Source organism: Lichenostomus cassidix, chromosome 19 (genome assembly GCF_008360975.1).
Source record: "Lichenostomus cassidix isolate B80296 chromosome 19, HeHo_3.0, whole genome shotgun sequence".
NCBI classification, from domain to species: Eukaryota; Metazoa; Chordata; class Aves; order Passeriformes; family Meliphagidae; genus Lichenostomus; species Lichenostomus cassidix.
Window position 1 is genome coordinate 1,815,299 of NC_139499.1, and position 16,813 is coordinate 1,832,111.

Consider the following 16,813-nt stretch of genomic DNA (forward strand, 5'->3'; position numbering starts at 1 on the left):
GAAAGCTGGAGGAATTTAACTGATGCAAATTAATCATGGAGTTACACTATTTGTATTTTTTTAATAATTTTGACCTTGAGGAAGGGTCACATTTAATTAACTTACCAGTTGTTATAAAACACTGATGAAAGAATTCCTTATTATTAGTCATAGCCAATAGAATACGAAGTATTACATCTTTTCCCATCACTTAGAATTAGTCCATTACACAGAGTATTAAAGACAGAAGACACTGGAGAATTTAAAGCACATTTTACTCATTAAAAGTTATTGTAAATGAGGACAAGTGTCTCTTAATGGTTTCTCAAATGCCTATAGTTCAGTATCAACTAATCTCAAAATGTTTTCTGCACCATTGGATGTAGCAGGTCCAAATTAAATAGAATTAAAAACAACAGCAGCAACGTGTTGTGAATGGAGGCTCAATACCAAGCTTTAAAACTGAGAAAATCTTCTGATAGCTCTGAAATGTTTTCTCAGCTTTCAGTAAATATAATATGGATAAATGACCTTGCAAGATAAGCTAGTGGAAGGAAAAATTACGAAGAAAAGCATACATGTATGCCTGGCATAATCAAATCCATCACAGCTTTGTGGTACTGATTTACTCTGGGATGGGATTTAATCAGTGTTTTCCCACCCCTCATGTCCAGTCTTTGACTTTGCCCAGTCCTGCTTCTGTTCAATTGGACATTAACTCATTTATTTTGATCTTAAAAGTAGCACACAGTAGCTTGACTTTGCTCAGCCATGGTCAGAGGGGAATTGGTTTCAGCTAGAGAACCCCATAAGGTTTTTGGGTGGCAAATCCAGTGGAGTTGGCAGCCATCCCCTCCTAGATGCATCCCCTCTTTAATCCAGAGGTTTCATGGTGAGAATGGGTTTGGGGTGTGATGCTTTGAATCCCTGACTCCTACCAGAAACAAATTTAGTGTGATAGTGGCATTTTCATGCGATTGGTTGAGTTTACTATGCCAGCAAGAGCCAAAGGTTCACAGGAAGAGCACAGAGACAAGGGCAGATTGGGATGTCATGGTTTGTCTTGGAGTCACAGAATGGCTGGAAGGGACCTCAAAGCCCATCCAGTGCCACCCCTGCCATGGCAGGGACACCTCCCACTGTCCCAAGCTGCTCCAAGTCTTGTCCAGCCTGGCCTTGGACACTGCCAGGGATCCAGGGGCAGCCACAGCTTCTCTGGGCACCCTGTGCCAGGGCCTGCCCACCCTCACAGGGAACAATTCATTTGTTTAATTTACCTTTTTGTTTCCCCTGTGTTTGTGTGCATTAGTACAGAGCAGCCTCTCATGTTTTTTTCCCAAATTCTCTCAGGACAGAGCACTGGGGTCAGGGAGGTCAGTGGAGATTGGCTCATTTTTGTGCTGAGCAGTCTGTCTTTAGAAAAAAGTCTCCTATGTTTCTGGGAGGTTCTGCCTTAACATTTTGTTTAAATACTAATCTTCAACAAATCAGATTGTCTGTCTGCTAATATTAGATGTGGCAGGATATCCTCTCAGACAGGCTAATGAAGTAAGAATTGTGCATATTTTCCTCATTTCCTACAGATACCATTAAAATCCCAACGTACTAATGGAGTTTTAATGATACAATATCCTAGAACTCGTGAGGGCTTTTTCTACTTAAACAGGAATTTCTGAGTCTTATTCAGCTCAGGATTCTGCCTTTTCTCTTGAAACGACTCACAGACTGAAACCATTTAAAACCTCTCTCCAATTTAAAAATTAATAAGTGAGGAGAAAACGTCTCCCTTATGCTCTGCTGGCCCAGGGCAGGGACAGGTTGCTGGCTGTCTGATTTTGGAACTGCTTTTAAGCTCTAAACCTTCATGACATCTGTGAACATCCCATCGACTGCTTTAACTAACATCGTTGCAATGAGATCACTTCAATGCTTCTCAGTTTTCTCCATGTAACATTTTCCTAATATTACACAGGAATGCTTTGTGTGTCCTCCTCAGCTGCCTGTGCTGGTGGTGACCTTGTGTTGATGTTGTTCTCTTTCTGTTCCAGCTGTTTCACTCCTATCCTCCAGCTGTATCAGGTATTCCTCCCATGATCCCTCCCACCGGCCCCTTTGGCTCACTACAGGGAGCTTTCCAACCCAAGGTAAGGCAGGAATTACCTGTTCTGCTCAGATCCACCCTGGGAGCCAGGGCAGGGCTAGGGTTAGCATGTGCTTCACATCCTGGAGCAGCTGAGGCTGGATTTACAGCTTAATTCCACAGGGGACAGTTGGCTTTTTCCAAATTTACTACAGAGAGGAGTTACTTCTCATTAGGTTCAGATACATCTACAAACATTATTTTAAAATTATATATATAATGGTAGAGTTAACTTTAGAAGCAATGTAATGAGTTCTGATATAGTGTGCATTAACGAAAGGTCAGGTAATAATCAGGATTTTAAGAAATGGTGTACATTATTGTTTACTCATTTCCATAATTACCTCCCAGCTCCACCACGGTGCAGAACACTGATTTGGCTCTCCTCATGGGTGATAGCTGGCAGAGAGAAATGTGACAAGTTCAGGGCTCTTTTCTTTTGTTTTCATAGAGTCACTCTTTATTTATCAGTGGGAGGAAATCACAGTCTGTAGTCTTTGCAGCTAAAGACTGAAATCAGGAGTGGAATTTCTGCAGAGGAGACACCTTCTTCCTTAAATTGGCCCATCCACTCTAATGACTGAATATGTAAATTGCAGTTCATTAGTGGGATTCTTCGTCTGTATGGTAATCAGGCTGTTAACAGCTCTGTTACTTAATTGTTAGTTATGCTGGAGCTGATTTCTATTTTCTTTATCTTAACACAGGAACAAGCTCTGTCTAAATGTAGGGGGTTGGGGTTTTTTGTTTGGGGTTTTTTCCCACAAAGCTGCATTTTATTAACTATTTGCGGGAAGGGCTTTAATTTTTTTCAACTGGATGTTACTTTTCCTGGTCTCCATTTTGTGGAAGTCCATGTGGATGGAGTTGAGGTCCTTGTGCAGTGATGTGCTGTGTGCTGAGTGCATCAGTGATAAACAGCAGAGCAGGGCTGGGTCCTCCAAATACTGCCTCAGATGTGGTGTCAGAAATGTGTTCCTAAGCAGGTTTTTCACATTAGAAGATTTTCCACTTTAAACAGTCACTGCTCCCTCAGTGGTTTTGATTAAAGTAATGGGAAGTTGGTGGACAATCAAAAGTGTGGATATGGAGATGATAATGCTTCTATTATGGAGTGAATTATAATGGTTCTCCTTCCCTTTATAAAAAGTTTATCTCCATTGTTTGGCAATGTAATGATAAAGAACTATAATTTTGCACATTCTGTTGCTTGTAGGCATTGTTACTATTGTGCAGCTCATTGATGTTGTCTCTCCTTGTGATATTTCCAGACTTCCAATCCCATTGATGTTGCAGCCAGACCTGGAACAGTCCCACACACCCTTCTACAGAAAGATCCACGGGTCTGTAAAAAATGTTTCCTTTTTCTCAAGTAAATCTGTTCCTCCTGAAAACCTTGAATGCTAAAGCTGCCATCCTCAGAATGTCCAAATTATCACCCCAAAACTAAAGTTGTTAGAGCTGTTTCAGTCAGTGAGGGCCACAGAAGTTCTGTGGGAGCATTTGAAACAGCCCTTGAGCAATGGCAGAGCTCTGTCCTCCCCTGCCCAGGGGTAAAGGCATAAAAGTCCAATTCAAGGTAGAAAATGTACAGACCTCCCCGAGATTTGTGTTTGTACTCTGTAATTGTTTTTAATGTGGGTAATGACAGCTATTCCCTGGGTTACTGTAGCATTGATTGCTCCAGTGAAATACGGATGCACTTTATTGATCACTGGGTGCCTCTGGATTCCTGAGCTCCAGCAGATGTGAGCAGCATTTATTGCCTCAGCACTTTGTCTCTCTGCCTGGGGGTTGTTGCTGTGTTTGAATTCATGGCCATTGTTTGCCATGAAGAACTTCACACAGGAATGTTTTTAGCAGAACTCTCTGACAAAAGCAGTGAGGAGCTCTCCCTAAAATTCTGAGTTGTGGAATGGCTTAACTTTCAGAGCTGCTGTCTTTGTGTTATGCCAAGCTCCAGTGCTTTGGGTTGCTCAGCACTGGAGCTGTAGTTGAGCTTTCCACCAAAAGGAACCACATTTCTGTTTGTTTATCTAAGTGCAGAGATAACCAGACCCTCCCATCAGGAAGTCATTTAGCTTTATGTTCCCTTTCAAGTGGGAGTGAGTTTCGATTATTTCAAGATGATGCATTGTGCCATCACTGCGTCTGCTAAGTACCTTCTGCACCTATAAATCTCCTTTAGTATTGCATTTCAAAACAGAAAATCCAAAACAAATGAGCAGTACCCAATAAATTGAATTATTTCTCAGCATTTATTGATGAAATATGAGCAAGAAAGGGGAATAAGAAAATCTACTCCACAAAAGAACCAAGAGACCACATGAAAAATAAAAATGAGAAAATTAGGTTTTCGTATGGGCCCTGTTTACCAACATCTGTTTCAGTGTGAAAATAGTTAAGGCAAAGCTCATTAATGTCAGAGCAGACCTTGGGCAGCAGTGAGACACAGGGCAGGAGCTGATCCCATGGCTGGTGGATGGATACACTGCTGGTGTGCAGGGCATGGCTGCCACCCCATTCAGCCATCCCAACCCCTCTGTGGGATCAAACCCTGTCCATTATCCAGCCTTGCCATGAGCTGAGGAGCTCTGAAGGATGAGAGCAGCAGTTTGCCCACAGGACAGATCTGTGCTTCCATCAGTGCAGTTAACCAGCCATTTCTGCAGCATTAAATCAACAAATTGCTGCTGCTGCCAGAGCTCTGTGAGCCTGGTGGAGCTGCTCTCTCCACTCAGGTGCCACAGCCAGGGGGAGGGGGCAGCACGGATGTGGAGGCTCATGACTAATTATTATCCAAAAGGGCTTCATTTGAAAGTAAAATTCTAACATTTTAATTTCGTCTCTTAATGAAGCAATACAAATTTGTTAATTAGAGCAATTGTTTGAGTGACAGGCATGTAACCAAGCTGTCATTTCTTCTTCACAGTTGACAGATCCGTTCAGGCCCATGTTGAGGGTAAGAAATCTTCCTGTGCTCCTGTTTGTCAAGCTCAGCTCAGTCCCACCGGGTTGCAGCAACAGAGTAATGCCAAATCAGAGCTGCCAGGGGTCACCTGGGCTGTCCTGCCCTGCTTTGGGGAGGGATGGTCACTCCTGCAGCTCCTGATCACTCCAGGACAAGGCAGAGTTTCAAAGTTGGAAGTTGTTCTCTTCTCATGCAACTCCTCACATGAATACTCAAGGTTGAATATTTATAATCCATCATGGTTCCCTGAGGTAAATCCTAGAGATCCTGGCAGTGATTCCCTGGCATTTCACTGCACCCTGAAGGAGTTTATTATTTTCCTGTGTGCTTTCAGTGTTACTCAGTATGGTACCTCCCACACAGGTATCTCCCTGTCCAGTATAGACAGACAATCCACTTCAAACACAAAATATTTTTGAAATAAGGATCTAAAGGTCCAGTCTGTCAGTCATCCAAAAGGTTTTTTTGTTGATTTTTCAACATATTCAAGAAGATGTAGATTTTTATCAGGCCAACCAAATGAACTTACTAAATCACTAGCACAGCCAGTTGTTGTGAATTAACAAAAGGCTTGAGTTTAGAGAAGTATGTCTGTGAGATAGAGATGGGTTTTTTTATGATTTAATTATTGGTTGATACACACTTAGAAATAGAAGGCAGACCATGTGCCAGTTTGTGAAACATTTAATTCTCCACTAGCTTAAGGACACTCTTGAATTCCTGTAAGAATTTTTGAACCTGCAGGAGTCATTACTTGTGTAGGTAACTACAGACCCCTAAGTAACAAAACTGGAGAAAGTATCTCCTCCAATGAGTCTTTTTCAGACAAAGCTGTGCTGGAAATGGAGAACAAACTCACCAAGGACACCTAACAAGCTCTGGTTCTTGCCTCCCTCTCTCCTCCCTGTGACTCAGGGGTGACAGGAAGGATGCAAAGACCCTCCCAGAGTGAGCTGAGTGACCTCCAGTGTTTTCAGCATATTTGTGAGCTGAAGTCTTGGAGGGACAGACCAGCAATTCCATGAGGGAGTCAGATGAATTTTGAAAACCAGAGTGACCTTTGAAACCACTTTCATTTTCATCTTTTGGTGGAAATGCCAGTCTCAGCACTTGTGGAAGTGACTTCAGTGTGCAGCTGTGAACAATCCAGCTGTGCAGAGCTGCTGCTGACTGGGACACAGCTTCACAGGTTTTGGCTCTCAACCAGTGGTATCAGAGGATTACAGGAGTGTGTAAAACTGGAGCATTCATGAATGTTCCAATACATTTCTTAGCAAAGGACAAAACCTTTTTATTTCTGGTTTCCCAAGAGGATGGAGAGGGAAGGCAGTGAAGGGAGACCATTTGCTTTCATTTATCTTGGCATGGAGATCCCCCAGCCTGGGCTAAGGGGTAGAATCGCTTCTAGAAATAGGATAAAGCATCACAGGTTTTTGAAAGTTGCTGATTGCCATCTTTTGTTTTTCCAGAAACCTGGCAAGTGGTGTGCGATGCACGTTCACATCGCCTGGCAGATCTACCATCACCAACAGAAGGTCAAGGTCAGTGCTTGGGCAGCCTGCAGTTCAGGGGAAGGGCAGGAGCAGAGCTCTGGGAGGGAGGTTTGCTCTCCCCTGAGCACTTCTGTGCCATGGCCAGTGCCTTGTTAAAGCCACCACACAGCATGGAGCATAAGCCTCGTTTCAGAGAGTTGATTTAAGGATGAAAAGCTAAAGGTGGAGTCCTAGCAGAGTGTTGGGGTGCCTTGGAGCAAGGACAGCACATCCTGGGTGACAACTACAGGTTTGGAGCTAGGAGGGGTGAAATGGGGCTTTTAAATGGAGCTACAAGGGGCTTTTATTTATTTGTTTGTTTATGGCTGAGGACACAAATCTATCAAGATGGAAAAGTCTGGAGAAGCTGGGCATGTGTATCCCATTCCTCTTACTAACATTCACAGGCAGGAGTGTGCACAGGAAGATTTCTCCTGTCCCTGGGATGCTTTACCCAGTGTGGCTGCACTGGCTCCCATCAGCCTTCCTTCTCAGCCTCTCCTAGCTGGAAAGTGGCACCTGGATGTATCTGGGCTGCTCAGGCAGGCACAGCCTCTCAGGGCATGGTGTGTTATCAGCCACTGTCTCATTGCACTGAAGGTTCAGAGATGGAAGTCCTGTCTTAATTATTTTTGAAGCTCTGAGACTTCAAGGGTAAAGGCCATGGGCAGTTTTCCATTTTTTCTTTAACTGTATTTCCATTGCACATGGACGTCTGTGGAGGTTTCTTTCCCTTTGTGGTATTTTCACTGCACTCATCACTGAAAAATCTTGTGTTGCTCCTGAGGTTTTTCAGTAAGTCAGGAATGGTTGCTGTTCTTCACTGCTCATACTTCAGGAGTCAATAGCCTGTGTTAAAAACTGAAATTAGCAGGGAATCCACAGCACTTTGCAGTCTGTGTATGCACTTGAGTTGTGTAAGGTGTTGCTATAAGAATATGAAGATGTTGAACAGCTACGAAAACCTGCAGCTAATAGAGTTTAAAAATAACCCTTTTAAACAAGGTTGACAGGTTAATTTGCTGCAGTAGACATATCTCTCTTTTCTGCTTCCTTATGTTTCCCCTGCTAGTGATCTTCATTCATCTTCCCATTATCAAAAAAGACAAGATTATAGACCTAGAGAGTTATATGTCCTTTTTTTATTTTATTGAAAAGGTATTTTCTTGAAATGAAATGATTATTCCCATGCTATCTATGTCCTTTGAATCTTCCTTGATTTGATATTCACAGAGAGGTCAAACCAGTATATTTATAACTCATAGTAAATGCCATTTTCATGCAGCCATTTCTTTTGCCTCATACTTTTCTACCTTACATGTTAAAAAAAAAAAAAAAAGCAGGAATAAAGCCCAGAAGCACAGGAAAGGATGTTGCTTGAGTTTTTGAGGCTGTGCATGATGATATTTTCAAGAATAATTGAGAAGTGGTCAGTAAGGAGAGCTGGGGTGTCCCCAGGTACACAAGAACTGTGACCCCAGAGAGTGAAATCTCTGCCTGAAGGTTTTGACAGGACAATTTCTCCTTCTAACCCATGGCTGTGAAGGTGCCTTTTCTCCTGCACAAGCTGAAGGTGCTCCCTGGCCACAGAGCAGGGAATCAAATGGGTTCATTTGCAGTTTGCATGCAGTGCCACAAGACTGCTGCCAGTAACCACCTGGTCTGGTAATTGCTTGCAGAGGGCAACAGCAGGCACTGAAGGAGTAGGCAAGATGGGAAACTTTAAACCACAACCTTCCTGACCTCAGGAACAATTGCATGCAGCTGTGGATGCTGTTTGGCTGTCTGTGCCTCTGCAGCAAGACCTGGGTGACCTCTGCATGCCCAGGGAATTCCGCAGGGCTGCACACCAGCTCAGGGCACAGAGCACATTTCCACTCCTCCTTGCACTGACCACTGCTCAGGAGAGGATTTGTGCTCCATAATTGAGCCTGTCTCCTTTAGGAAAGGCCTTACAGCCTGATCTAACAGCAGTGCAGACATTTACATTGATTTTTGTGGGCACCACGTTGAGGTGTTACACATTTTCTGGAAATGCATTAGGAAGGATTGGCATCAAGGGGGTCTTCCCTGAAGAGCAACTGGGGATAAAAGAAATCTGACCATTCCTTCTGGTGCTCTTTTAAGGTAAACCAACACATTCAGAAATCTTTTAACACATCCAGGGTATTCCTGTTCCTCTTCAGACAGGGGATTTGTTCATTATTTAGAGCAGCACCATTCATATGGCTGCAATTAAAGCTTCAGCCAGCTTTTGCTATTCTGAGTAATGCCTGTCAGGGGTTTATAACTTGGTCGTTAAAAGAAGAATAAAAGGAGTTCACAGCATAAAAATCTGGCACACAGGCTTCAACTGAGGCATTTGTGTTTTCTGAACTTCTTTTAACTACTAAAGCACTTCAGTGTTACTTTCTTAAAAGGCATGACCTTAACTTGGCTGTCTTTGCCATTTCAGTATTCTTGCAGGCCATTATCTCCAAACACAGATAATGCCTTTGTTTCTCTTCTTTATTTCTTGTTTTCCTCCTTTTTTTTCTTTTTTTGTCCTCATAACTACATGGATATGTTGCTAGCACTGGAAAAACAGCTACTAGGCATGCACATTAATTTGATCATAACTTTTTAATATGCATATTTATATCATTGTAATAGTCTGTACTCGGGGCTGGCACAGTATTAAATACTGATTTATAAAGCGTAGCCTGCTCCAGAATTGCTGTTAAGATCTCTTGGTTCCATGTTACCCATTTATAAATCCTTTCAGCTGCCCTGCACAATTAATCAGCAATCTGCATTTAGGGAGTTCTGGCAGCACAGGTAATAGGAAATTTGGTTTTCCTCTCCCTTCATTCTATAAAACTACTGAAGTAGGCACCACTGAAATGAGGATGTGGCACAAAGAGGAGCCCATCCTTCATCCACTTACCACTCACAATAGAGCCACCTCAGCAAATTCCCCTCACAAAAGAGAGGCTGCTGACTCTGACAGATGTAAATAAAGGCGTGCAGCACTTCGAGGCTGGAGTATGGGACTCAGACACTCTTCCTCCATACTCTGGTTCATTTTGGCCCCTTATTGCAGCCAGAGAGGCACTGGAGGATGCTCTGTGTCCAGCATTTCCTGGTGGCAGCTTTCCCTTGGGAATGAGTGGTTCTGGTGCCCATATCTGGTCTGTAACACCCCTGCCCACGTTGGACAGGGCCAAGCTGACATTCCCATTCATTATGGAGACAAACCTGTCCTTACAGCCCAGCAAGTGTCTGAGGCCTCTGCAGAGGTTTTTTGTTTGTGGGTGAAGGCAGCTGAACATCCTGGAGGGGTGGATGTGAGCATATGTGAAAACACTGGTGAAATGTGCAGGAGCCTGAGCTTTTCCCTCCTTGCCTTAGATGTTCCTTCCAGGAAAACAGCTGTGCACCTATGCCCAGGGTCCCCAAAACTAACAATCTTGTTAAAACATCAGTATGAATGAACTGCTCTACCCACATCCTTCTGAAAGTGCCTTTTGCTGGTACCTTTTCAGACAGTCTCTTCCAAGTGCTGTTTTTCCATTTCAGAAACAGATGCAATCTGATCCACACAAGCTGGACTTTGGCCTGAAACCAGAATTTCTGAGCAGGCCACCAGGCCCCAGCCTTTTCGGAGCCATCCACCACCCCCATGACCTGGCTCGGCCCTCGACTCTCTTCTCCACAGCCAGTGAGTACTGAGAAGTGAAATCCCCTTCTTGCTTCATGCTCATTAAAATGCTAATCCTTGCCATGAATTTCCCATATGCTTTGGCTTATGAACTCTCTGCAAGACATGCCAGGGGCTATTAGTCTATTTGATAAATATTTAAAAATGATTCTGTATGCTTTTATGAAAAGCCCAACCTGCTGAAATGCTGCACAGGTAGTAAATGAAGGAACATTGCCTCACAGAGTGATGTCTGATGCATGGTGGAGATGAGATGTTGGAAATCAGCTGTATTTCACATGCATTTCGGTTTTTTTCTGAACTGAAACATTCATTCCCCTGCACCCCTTACCCTCTAACTGGGTGTTTCTGTTTGGAAAAGCAGCAGCTCTCTTCATAGGATGCTGAGCAGTCTGAGCTCACATGAGCTGTTAAAGAAGTGACAGCCAGCCCAGAGCATAGCGAATCCCTCTCTGAGGCTTTTCTGGGAATTCACCCCTTTTGCTTTGTTTTGGCAGGTGGGGGGCATCCAGCCGGGACCCCTTTTGGCCCACCACCTCACCACAGCAACTTCCTCAACCCAGCTGCTCACTTAGGTACGTCCTCCCTCAGCTCGTGGTGAATACAGCTCAGACATTGGACACTGAGGAATTACAGATCCTCTTTGTGGAGACACTCTGAGTACTTAACCTTCACAAATTGCATATTTTAGCTGTTTAATTTTAGTCTTTACCCAGGTAGAAGTTCTGGATACACAGAGTAGTGTCATTGACAGTGTATTTTGAAATACTTCTGGACATTAGAGGAGCAGAGTGAAAGAGCTGCTTGGGTTTCACTGGAGTTATGCTTAAAACCAGTCCAAAAAATCCCTTAAGAACAAGGCTTTGGATCACAGAGGTGTTTCTTTTCCTAACTCCTACTTAAATGTCTGTTTTTCCATTAAAGTGAATAGGAAATACATCTTTAAAATCTTGTGATCTGGCCTCATGTGTCTATTAGTGAAAATTAGTGAACACACATTTAAAACCAGAACCACCCAAGTTACCAGATTCTATTATTTCCTTCCTAACTTACTGCTGTTCTGATAAGGTGATCTGCTCCTTACAGGAGCATCTGAGACCAAAACTGTAAATTGGCATTTTATTTTGCATGGGGAAGGATTAGGGAGGGTCTGTACCAAACTGGTACAACAAACACTCAATGCAGGTTTATCATTCTGCACTTTGCTACCTATGGAAAATGCTGGCTTGGGGCTTCTTTAGCTCTGTGCTGGTATTTATCAGAAGTGGCTTCATCAAAATTATTAGACTACTCCAAAATAAAGCAAGAATTTGCTTTATATGATTTTCCTGTTGCCTATATGCATTAACTAAAAAAATGTTCCAACATTTTTCAGTCCATACTAGTTTTTTGTGTAGTATTAGCAATAAACACCAAGGCAATCACAGAATGTTCAGGCCAGCACGACATATCAGTATAACAGGACATTTTATTGATACCCTGGCTCTGGTTTAGGAGACAGAGCCTGAAGGTGTTTGGAGCACAGTTGCCAGAATTAATAAAAGTCTGACTAGCAGGGGACATTTCCCAAGGAAGACAATGGAAGGAAATAAAAGGAAGTCAAACTGGAGATGTTTGCAGGTTTTAAATGAAGTACCATGTTCATTTTAACATCTTGATTTTCTTCAAGAGGGAGTTTTTCTGGTAGATGATGCCATGGGTGTGTCCAGGAACAAAGCCATGTATTTCGTGTGCCAAACCCTCAGAATCCCTGCTGTGCTGTGCTGTGCTGTGCTGTGCTGTGCTGTGCTGTGCTGTGGGAGGACACTGTTCCACCACTGCTGGGGTGCAGTAGGATGCCACAGTGATGCTGTGATATCAGAACTGCCAAGCTCAGGGAGTTTCAGCTGTTTGTGTTGGTTTGCAGAGCCCTTCAACCGGCCGGCGTCGTTCAGTGGCCTCACCGCCGTGGGCAGCAACGCCTTCGGGGGGCTCGGGAACCCCACAGTCAGTGAGTACCTGGGCCATGGACCCTCCTGTGCTCTGCAGCTCAGCAGATGCACTCGTGGGGGCTGTGAGCTTCATTTTTACTGGTTGATTAGATCACCTACCACTAGGAAATGGGAATTTGGAAAGTGAGCTTTCGCAGTTGTCAGTAAATTGTTTGCTGTTAATTACTTGATAGTTCGGGTTCAGCATAGTGCTAAATGTCACCATTACATTGTTCATTAAAAAAAAATACAGAACCTTTGAGTGTTTGTAAAATTTCCCATGGTTTTGTTGCATGTTCAGAGGTAATTAATGTGTGCAGCTAGGGAGCTGTGGATGGAAACTGCTTTTTCCTTTCTCACCAGTAATCCAAGCCATATGCCTGGAAAAGATCACTAACCTGCATTTTCTAGCCCAGGATCATCAACATTTCTATAGATTTGGCCAGTCACAAAAAATCATCCTTTGAAAAGTCACTTTCTTTCTTCATACTTTAAATCTGGCATGATTTTGGTCCCATTTTATTTTGGCTCAGGATCAAATGCAACAAGTTCCATTATATATAATCCCTACAATGGTCATTTCCCAGTGTCTCCAAAATATTTGGAATAAGGATCATTGTCACTTTTATCTTACTCCTTCATCCCTTGTCAATTTTATCCACAGCATTTCCCTTTCCAATTAAAAGAGCTGTCAGATGCCTGCCCATTTTTAGGAATGAGACCCTCTAATGAATCTCTGTTAATTTCCTTTCCTTTTCCAGCTCCCAATAATATGTATTCATTTTAACTCTGAGTGCTGTAAAAGTTGTTTTGGTAAGTACCTTCACTAGAGCATACCTTTTTCTTAAACCTTTTTGTTTTCCACTTCACCATTTCAGCACCCAACTCAATGTTCGGCCACAAGGATGGCCCCAGTATGCAGAGCTTTAGCAACCCTCACGAGCCCTGGAACCGACTGCACCGAACTCCTCCTTCGTTCCCGACCCCTCCGCCCTGGCTGAAGCCAGGAGAGCTGGAGCGCAGTTCATCTGCTGCAGCTCATGACAGAGATAGAGATGTAGATAAACGAGACTCATCTGTTAGTAAAGATGACAAAGAAAGGTACGAAAGAACACTTCCAAGAATTGTCTAGTTCAAAGCTTGGGGCTCCGTTCCGCTTTTAACCCTCCCCAGCCTGGCACATTGAGAACCCAGAGCTTCAGCAGAGGCACGCCTGGAGCTGTCCCAGTGTGGCACCACAAAACAGGCAGGTTTCCAGCTCAGGTGCTTCCCACTGCAAGGTTTCTCTTCCCACTTGTACCACACTTCACCTGAAGGAGCTCTGCTGGAGCACAGTTCAGGCAGTGTCAAGTGGGAATAGAATCAGACCCACCGTTACCTTGTGGGTCACATTGTCATAGGTCTCTTGAAGGTTTAACGTGGAGATAGTGCCTGACAGGATGGATAAAAGGATTCTGAACTCCATCAGATGCTTATCTGCACCTTCAGGTACTTGCATAACTTTGTAAATCAGACCTTGTCTGCAAAACAAGTAGTGCTTCCTCCCTGCTAAAAAACGGCCTGACCAGAGGGACCAGTGATACAGGTGTGAGATGAGAACACAAAAATTCACCAGGAATGTCATGTGCCAAAACCACAGCAAGCTTCAGAGCATGCAGTTCATGAAAAGCACCTCAGTTACCCTCAAAAAAGCCCCTCCACTTGCACTGCTGTTACACACCTTCCAGCACAGCTTTTATTCAGTGTTTTACATGGACTTGCATGCTCTCGTGTCCAGGCTGGAAAGGGTTAATGGAAAGTAAAACCTGGTCATTTTTCTTTTTGTCAGGACTGTTCCCGTTATTCAGTTAACCCAGTAACAACTCCTCTTAACAGTGAAATCCTAAATTTATAAGAATTTGCCATTCAGCAAGTGTCATGCCTTCCTTGAAAAATGTAGAGAGGCTGATTTCAGCTTTTTCAGTTGTGGCTTGATGGCTTTCCTGTTAAGTTTGCACATAACTACATAATGGCTATTTGTTTCTAATATTTTAACCTAAAAGAGTATTTAGGAGATGTGCTTTTCTGGCTTCTCTGTCACTAACCCAAATACAGGCATTAGTAGCCTTTTCTAAAAGAAGTTATGCTAACACATTAGATATTCTAAAAATACATGTAAGAGCTTTTCAATGTTGTTCTAAAAGGAAGGCGAAAGACAGATTCTTTTCACCTACATTTTCCATTTGGAATATTTTCTGTTTGGTAGCATAGCTTCATTATTTTCATGTTTGATGTTAATGCTTCAAAAGAAATTGCTGTTACAAATTGGGGTTTCTGTCCTGCAAAAGGCTTAAGCATGTGAGTAACTTTACTGGCTTGAATGGCAAAGCATTTTAGTTACTATGATCTGGGTAGTCTCTAGAATTATGTGATTATTTTGGTTGTTGTTTTGTTGTTTTCTCATGAATTCCTGCTGAAGATGATCCTTTACTGAAAACATTTGTGCAAGCTGCTTTGGCATTGCCTGAACTCCATATCATAGCTCAGAACATATTTATTTTTAGTAATTTGAGAGTTCAGCAGTAAGCATCATCCATCCCTCATGCTTGTGCACAACGGCAGCTCCCAGTGAGAGCAGTGCTGGTTTCACCCCCACAGCTGTGATATCTGTGATAGCTGTACTTGCAGCATGTTCACTGTGAGGAGATACTGAGAATCCCTCCCCAGAGCTGTGCTCCTGTGTAGAGAATGTCTGGAGGGGTTGAGAGCCTCTTCTGCTTCTTCCTTAACATTCAGTGGCACACAGCAGGGTGAGCACAGAGCCTTCTAGTTGAGGTTCCAGTCTTTGTTATCTATTCCAAGTTAATTTGCCCCCACGCAAGAGGAGATGGGAATCACACCCAGGGGTTTGACTTCATCTCAAAATCATCTGGTCATCAAGGGTCTAACTTAGCCACCCAGAAATGGCCCATGTAGCCAAAAGGGTCCCTCAGAGGTAGCTCTGAGCTTGGCTCTCCCCACCTAAGGTCAGGGTTGGAGTGAGCTGCAGGGATCCCTGGTCACTCCCCTGGGATCAGCTGCATGGCCTGTGCACCACAGCCCCTCCCAGCCAGACTGAGAGAAGGTGAATCCCTCGAGATAGCCCAGATAGTGCAGAACTGCTGCAGGGAGCCTTTCCTGGCTGGGGAGAGACACTGCAGAGTCCTCATTGCCCCTGGAACATTGTGTGTCCCTTCCAGCTCAGGGTATTCTGTGATCCTCTGATTGATTGCAGTTGTGGAGTTTTGGTTTGTTTGGTTTTTTTTTAAGGACTCTCTTATTCCAGCCCAACATTAGGGAAAAAAGTCAGTAAAAACAGCAAATGTGAAAAGTGGGATTTGTTCCTTCTCAGTGGTATTTTGTTTAAAAGATGTCACTGAACACTTCCAGTGTAATAATAATGACATTTAAGGGTCTGTAATCCTAGAGTATTAAACCAAACCAACCAAGTATCTATTGATCTTTTAATCAATATAAATGAGGCACACTCCTCAGCATAAGAATTTCAGTATTTTCCAGTGTAGCACACAGCCTCAAAACTTCTCTTACTTAGTAATTTCATTGGATAATGTGATTTTAAGTTTCTTCTTTGTGAAGGCAGTGGCTTAGAGCTGTTCTCATATTATTAACCTAAGGAGCTCTTGACAAATTTGAGGATTAAAAAGTTATTCCTTCCCTGTCCACTGGACTACATGCAGTTCACTTAAATGAGCTGGATAATCAGGAGCCCTTTGAGATGTTACCAACACTGTCATTGAATACGACATTGGCAAAGGAATTTGTTATTTTGGTTGCACATATATTTTTCCTTAATTACAGAAAATAACTGTTATTTTCTCTAAATTTTGTATGTCATTTAAAGTACATAAATTATATGGAAAATTGATTAAATATCAGCAAGAGGACACAATGAGCTTTCCTAGTGAACTAAAACAATTAAGGGTGTCCTCTGAATTAGTCCCACGAGCAAAATAAATAAAAGATCAGGTATAGCAGAGCCCACAAGCCAGTGTCTTCCCAGCAAAGTGAAAGAATTGAGTCTTCATGTTGAGAATCCTTCACTGGAGTGCCTTGACTTGATCTCCCTGTGTCCAAATCTGGAAGCTGTTAAATCAAATTGCCTTGCCTCAATCACTTGCCTCAACTCTTGGTGGAAAGTAAGTGGAGGGAAATTAGAGCCAGGATGAGAATTCCAGACTGTTCAGGTCCCAGTCAAAAAAGGCAGTACCTGACCCCATGCAGTTTGTTGTTGGGCAGTGCAGACTAGGCAGGGCTGGTGTCACATGGCTCTGCCTTCCAAGTGTTTTCCAAGAGTCACATTCTGGACTCCTGGAGGTCTCTCAGACATGGCCCATGAAATGAGTTTCAACAGTTCAGCCTAGACACAGCAAAAGATGCATCTGGTGAGATTATAATAATGGGAGTTTCCTTCTCACAGGCATTCTCTCTGCAGTTGCCACAGTTTCACTGTCCAAAACTACTTAGAGGTACAAATCTTAAAGC

At 43.2% G+C, this 16,813-nt stretch overlaps 1 protein-coding gene across 9 annotated transcripts in view; it reads left to right on the forward strand.

The window, feature by feature from the left end:
* AUTS2 (activator of transcription and developmental regulator AUTS2) overlaps window positions 1-16,813 on the forward strand; it is a 748,905-nt gene that overhangs the window by 727,237 nt on the left and 4,855 nt on the right. For all 9 annotated transcript variants that reach the window (XM_085078805.1, XM_085078808.1, XM_085078806.1 and 6 more), the window contains 8 exons: window positions 2,028-2,123; window positions 3,391-3,462; window positions 5,052-5,081; window positions 6,560-6,631; window positions 10,181-10,322; window positions 10,820-10,897; window positions 12,229-12,312; window positions 13,171-13,393. In XM_085078805.1, the coding sequence (XP_084934931.1) occupies window positions 2,028-2,123; window positions 3,391-3,462; window positions 5,052-5,081; window positions 6,560-6,631; window positions 10,181-10,322; window positions 10,820-10,897; window positions 12,229-12,312; window positions 13,171-13,393 (797 nt within the window). The remainder of the gene's footprint in view (window positions 1-2,027; window positions 2,124-3,390; window positions 3,463-5,051; window positions 5,082-6,559; window positions 6,632-10,180; window positions 10,323-10,819; window positions 10,898-12,228; window positions 12,313-13,170; window positions 13,394-16,813) is intronic.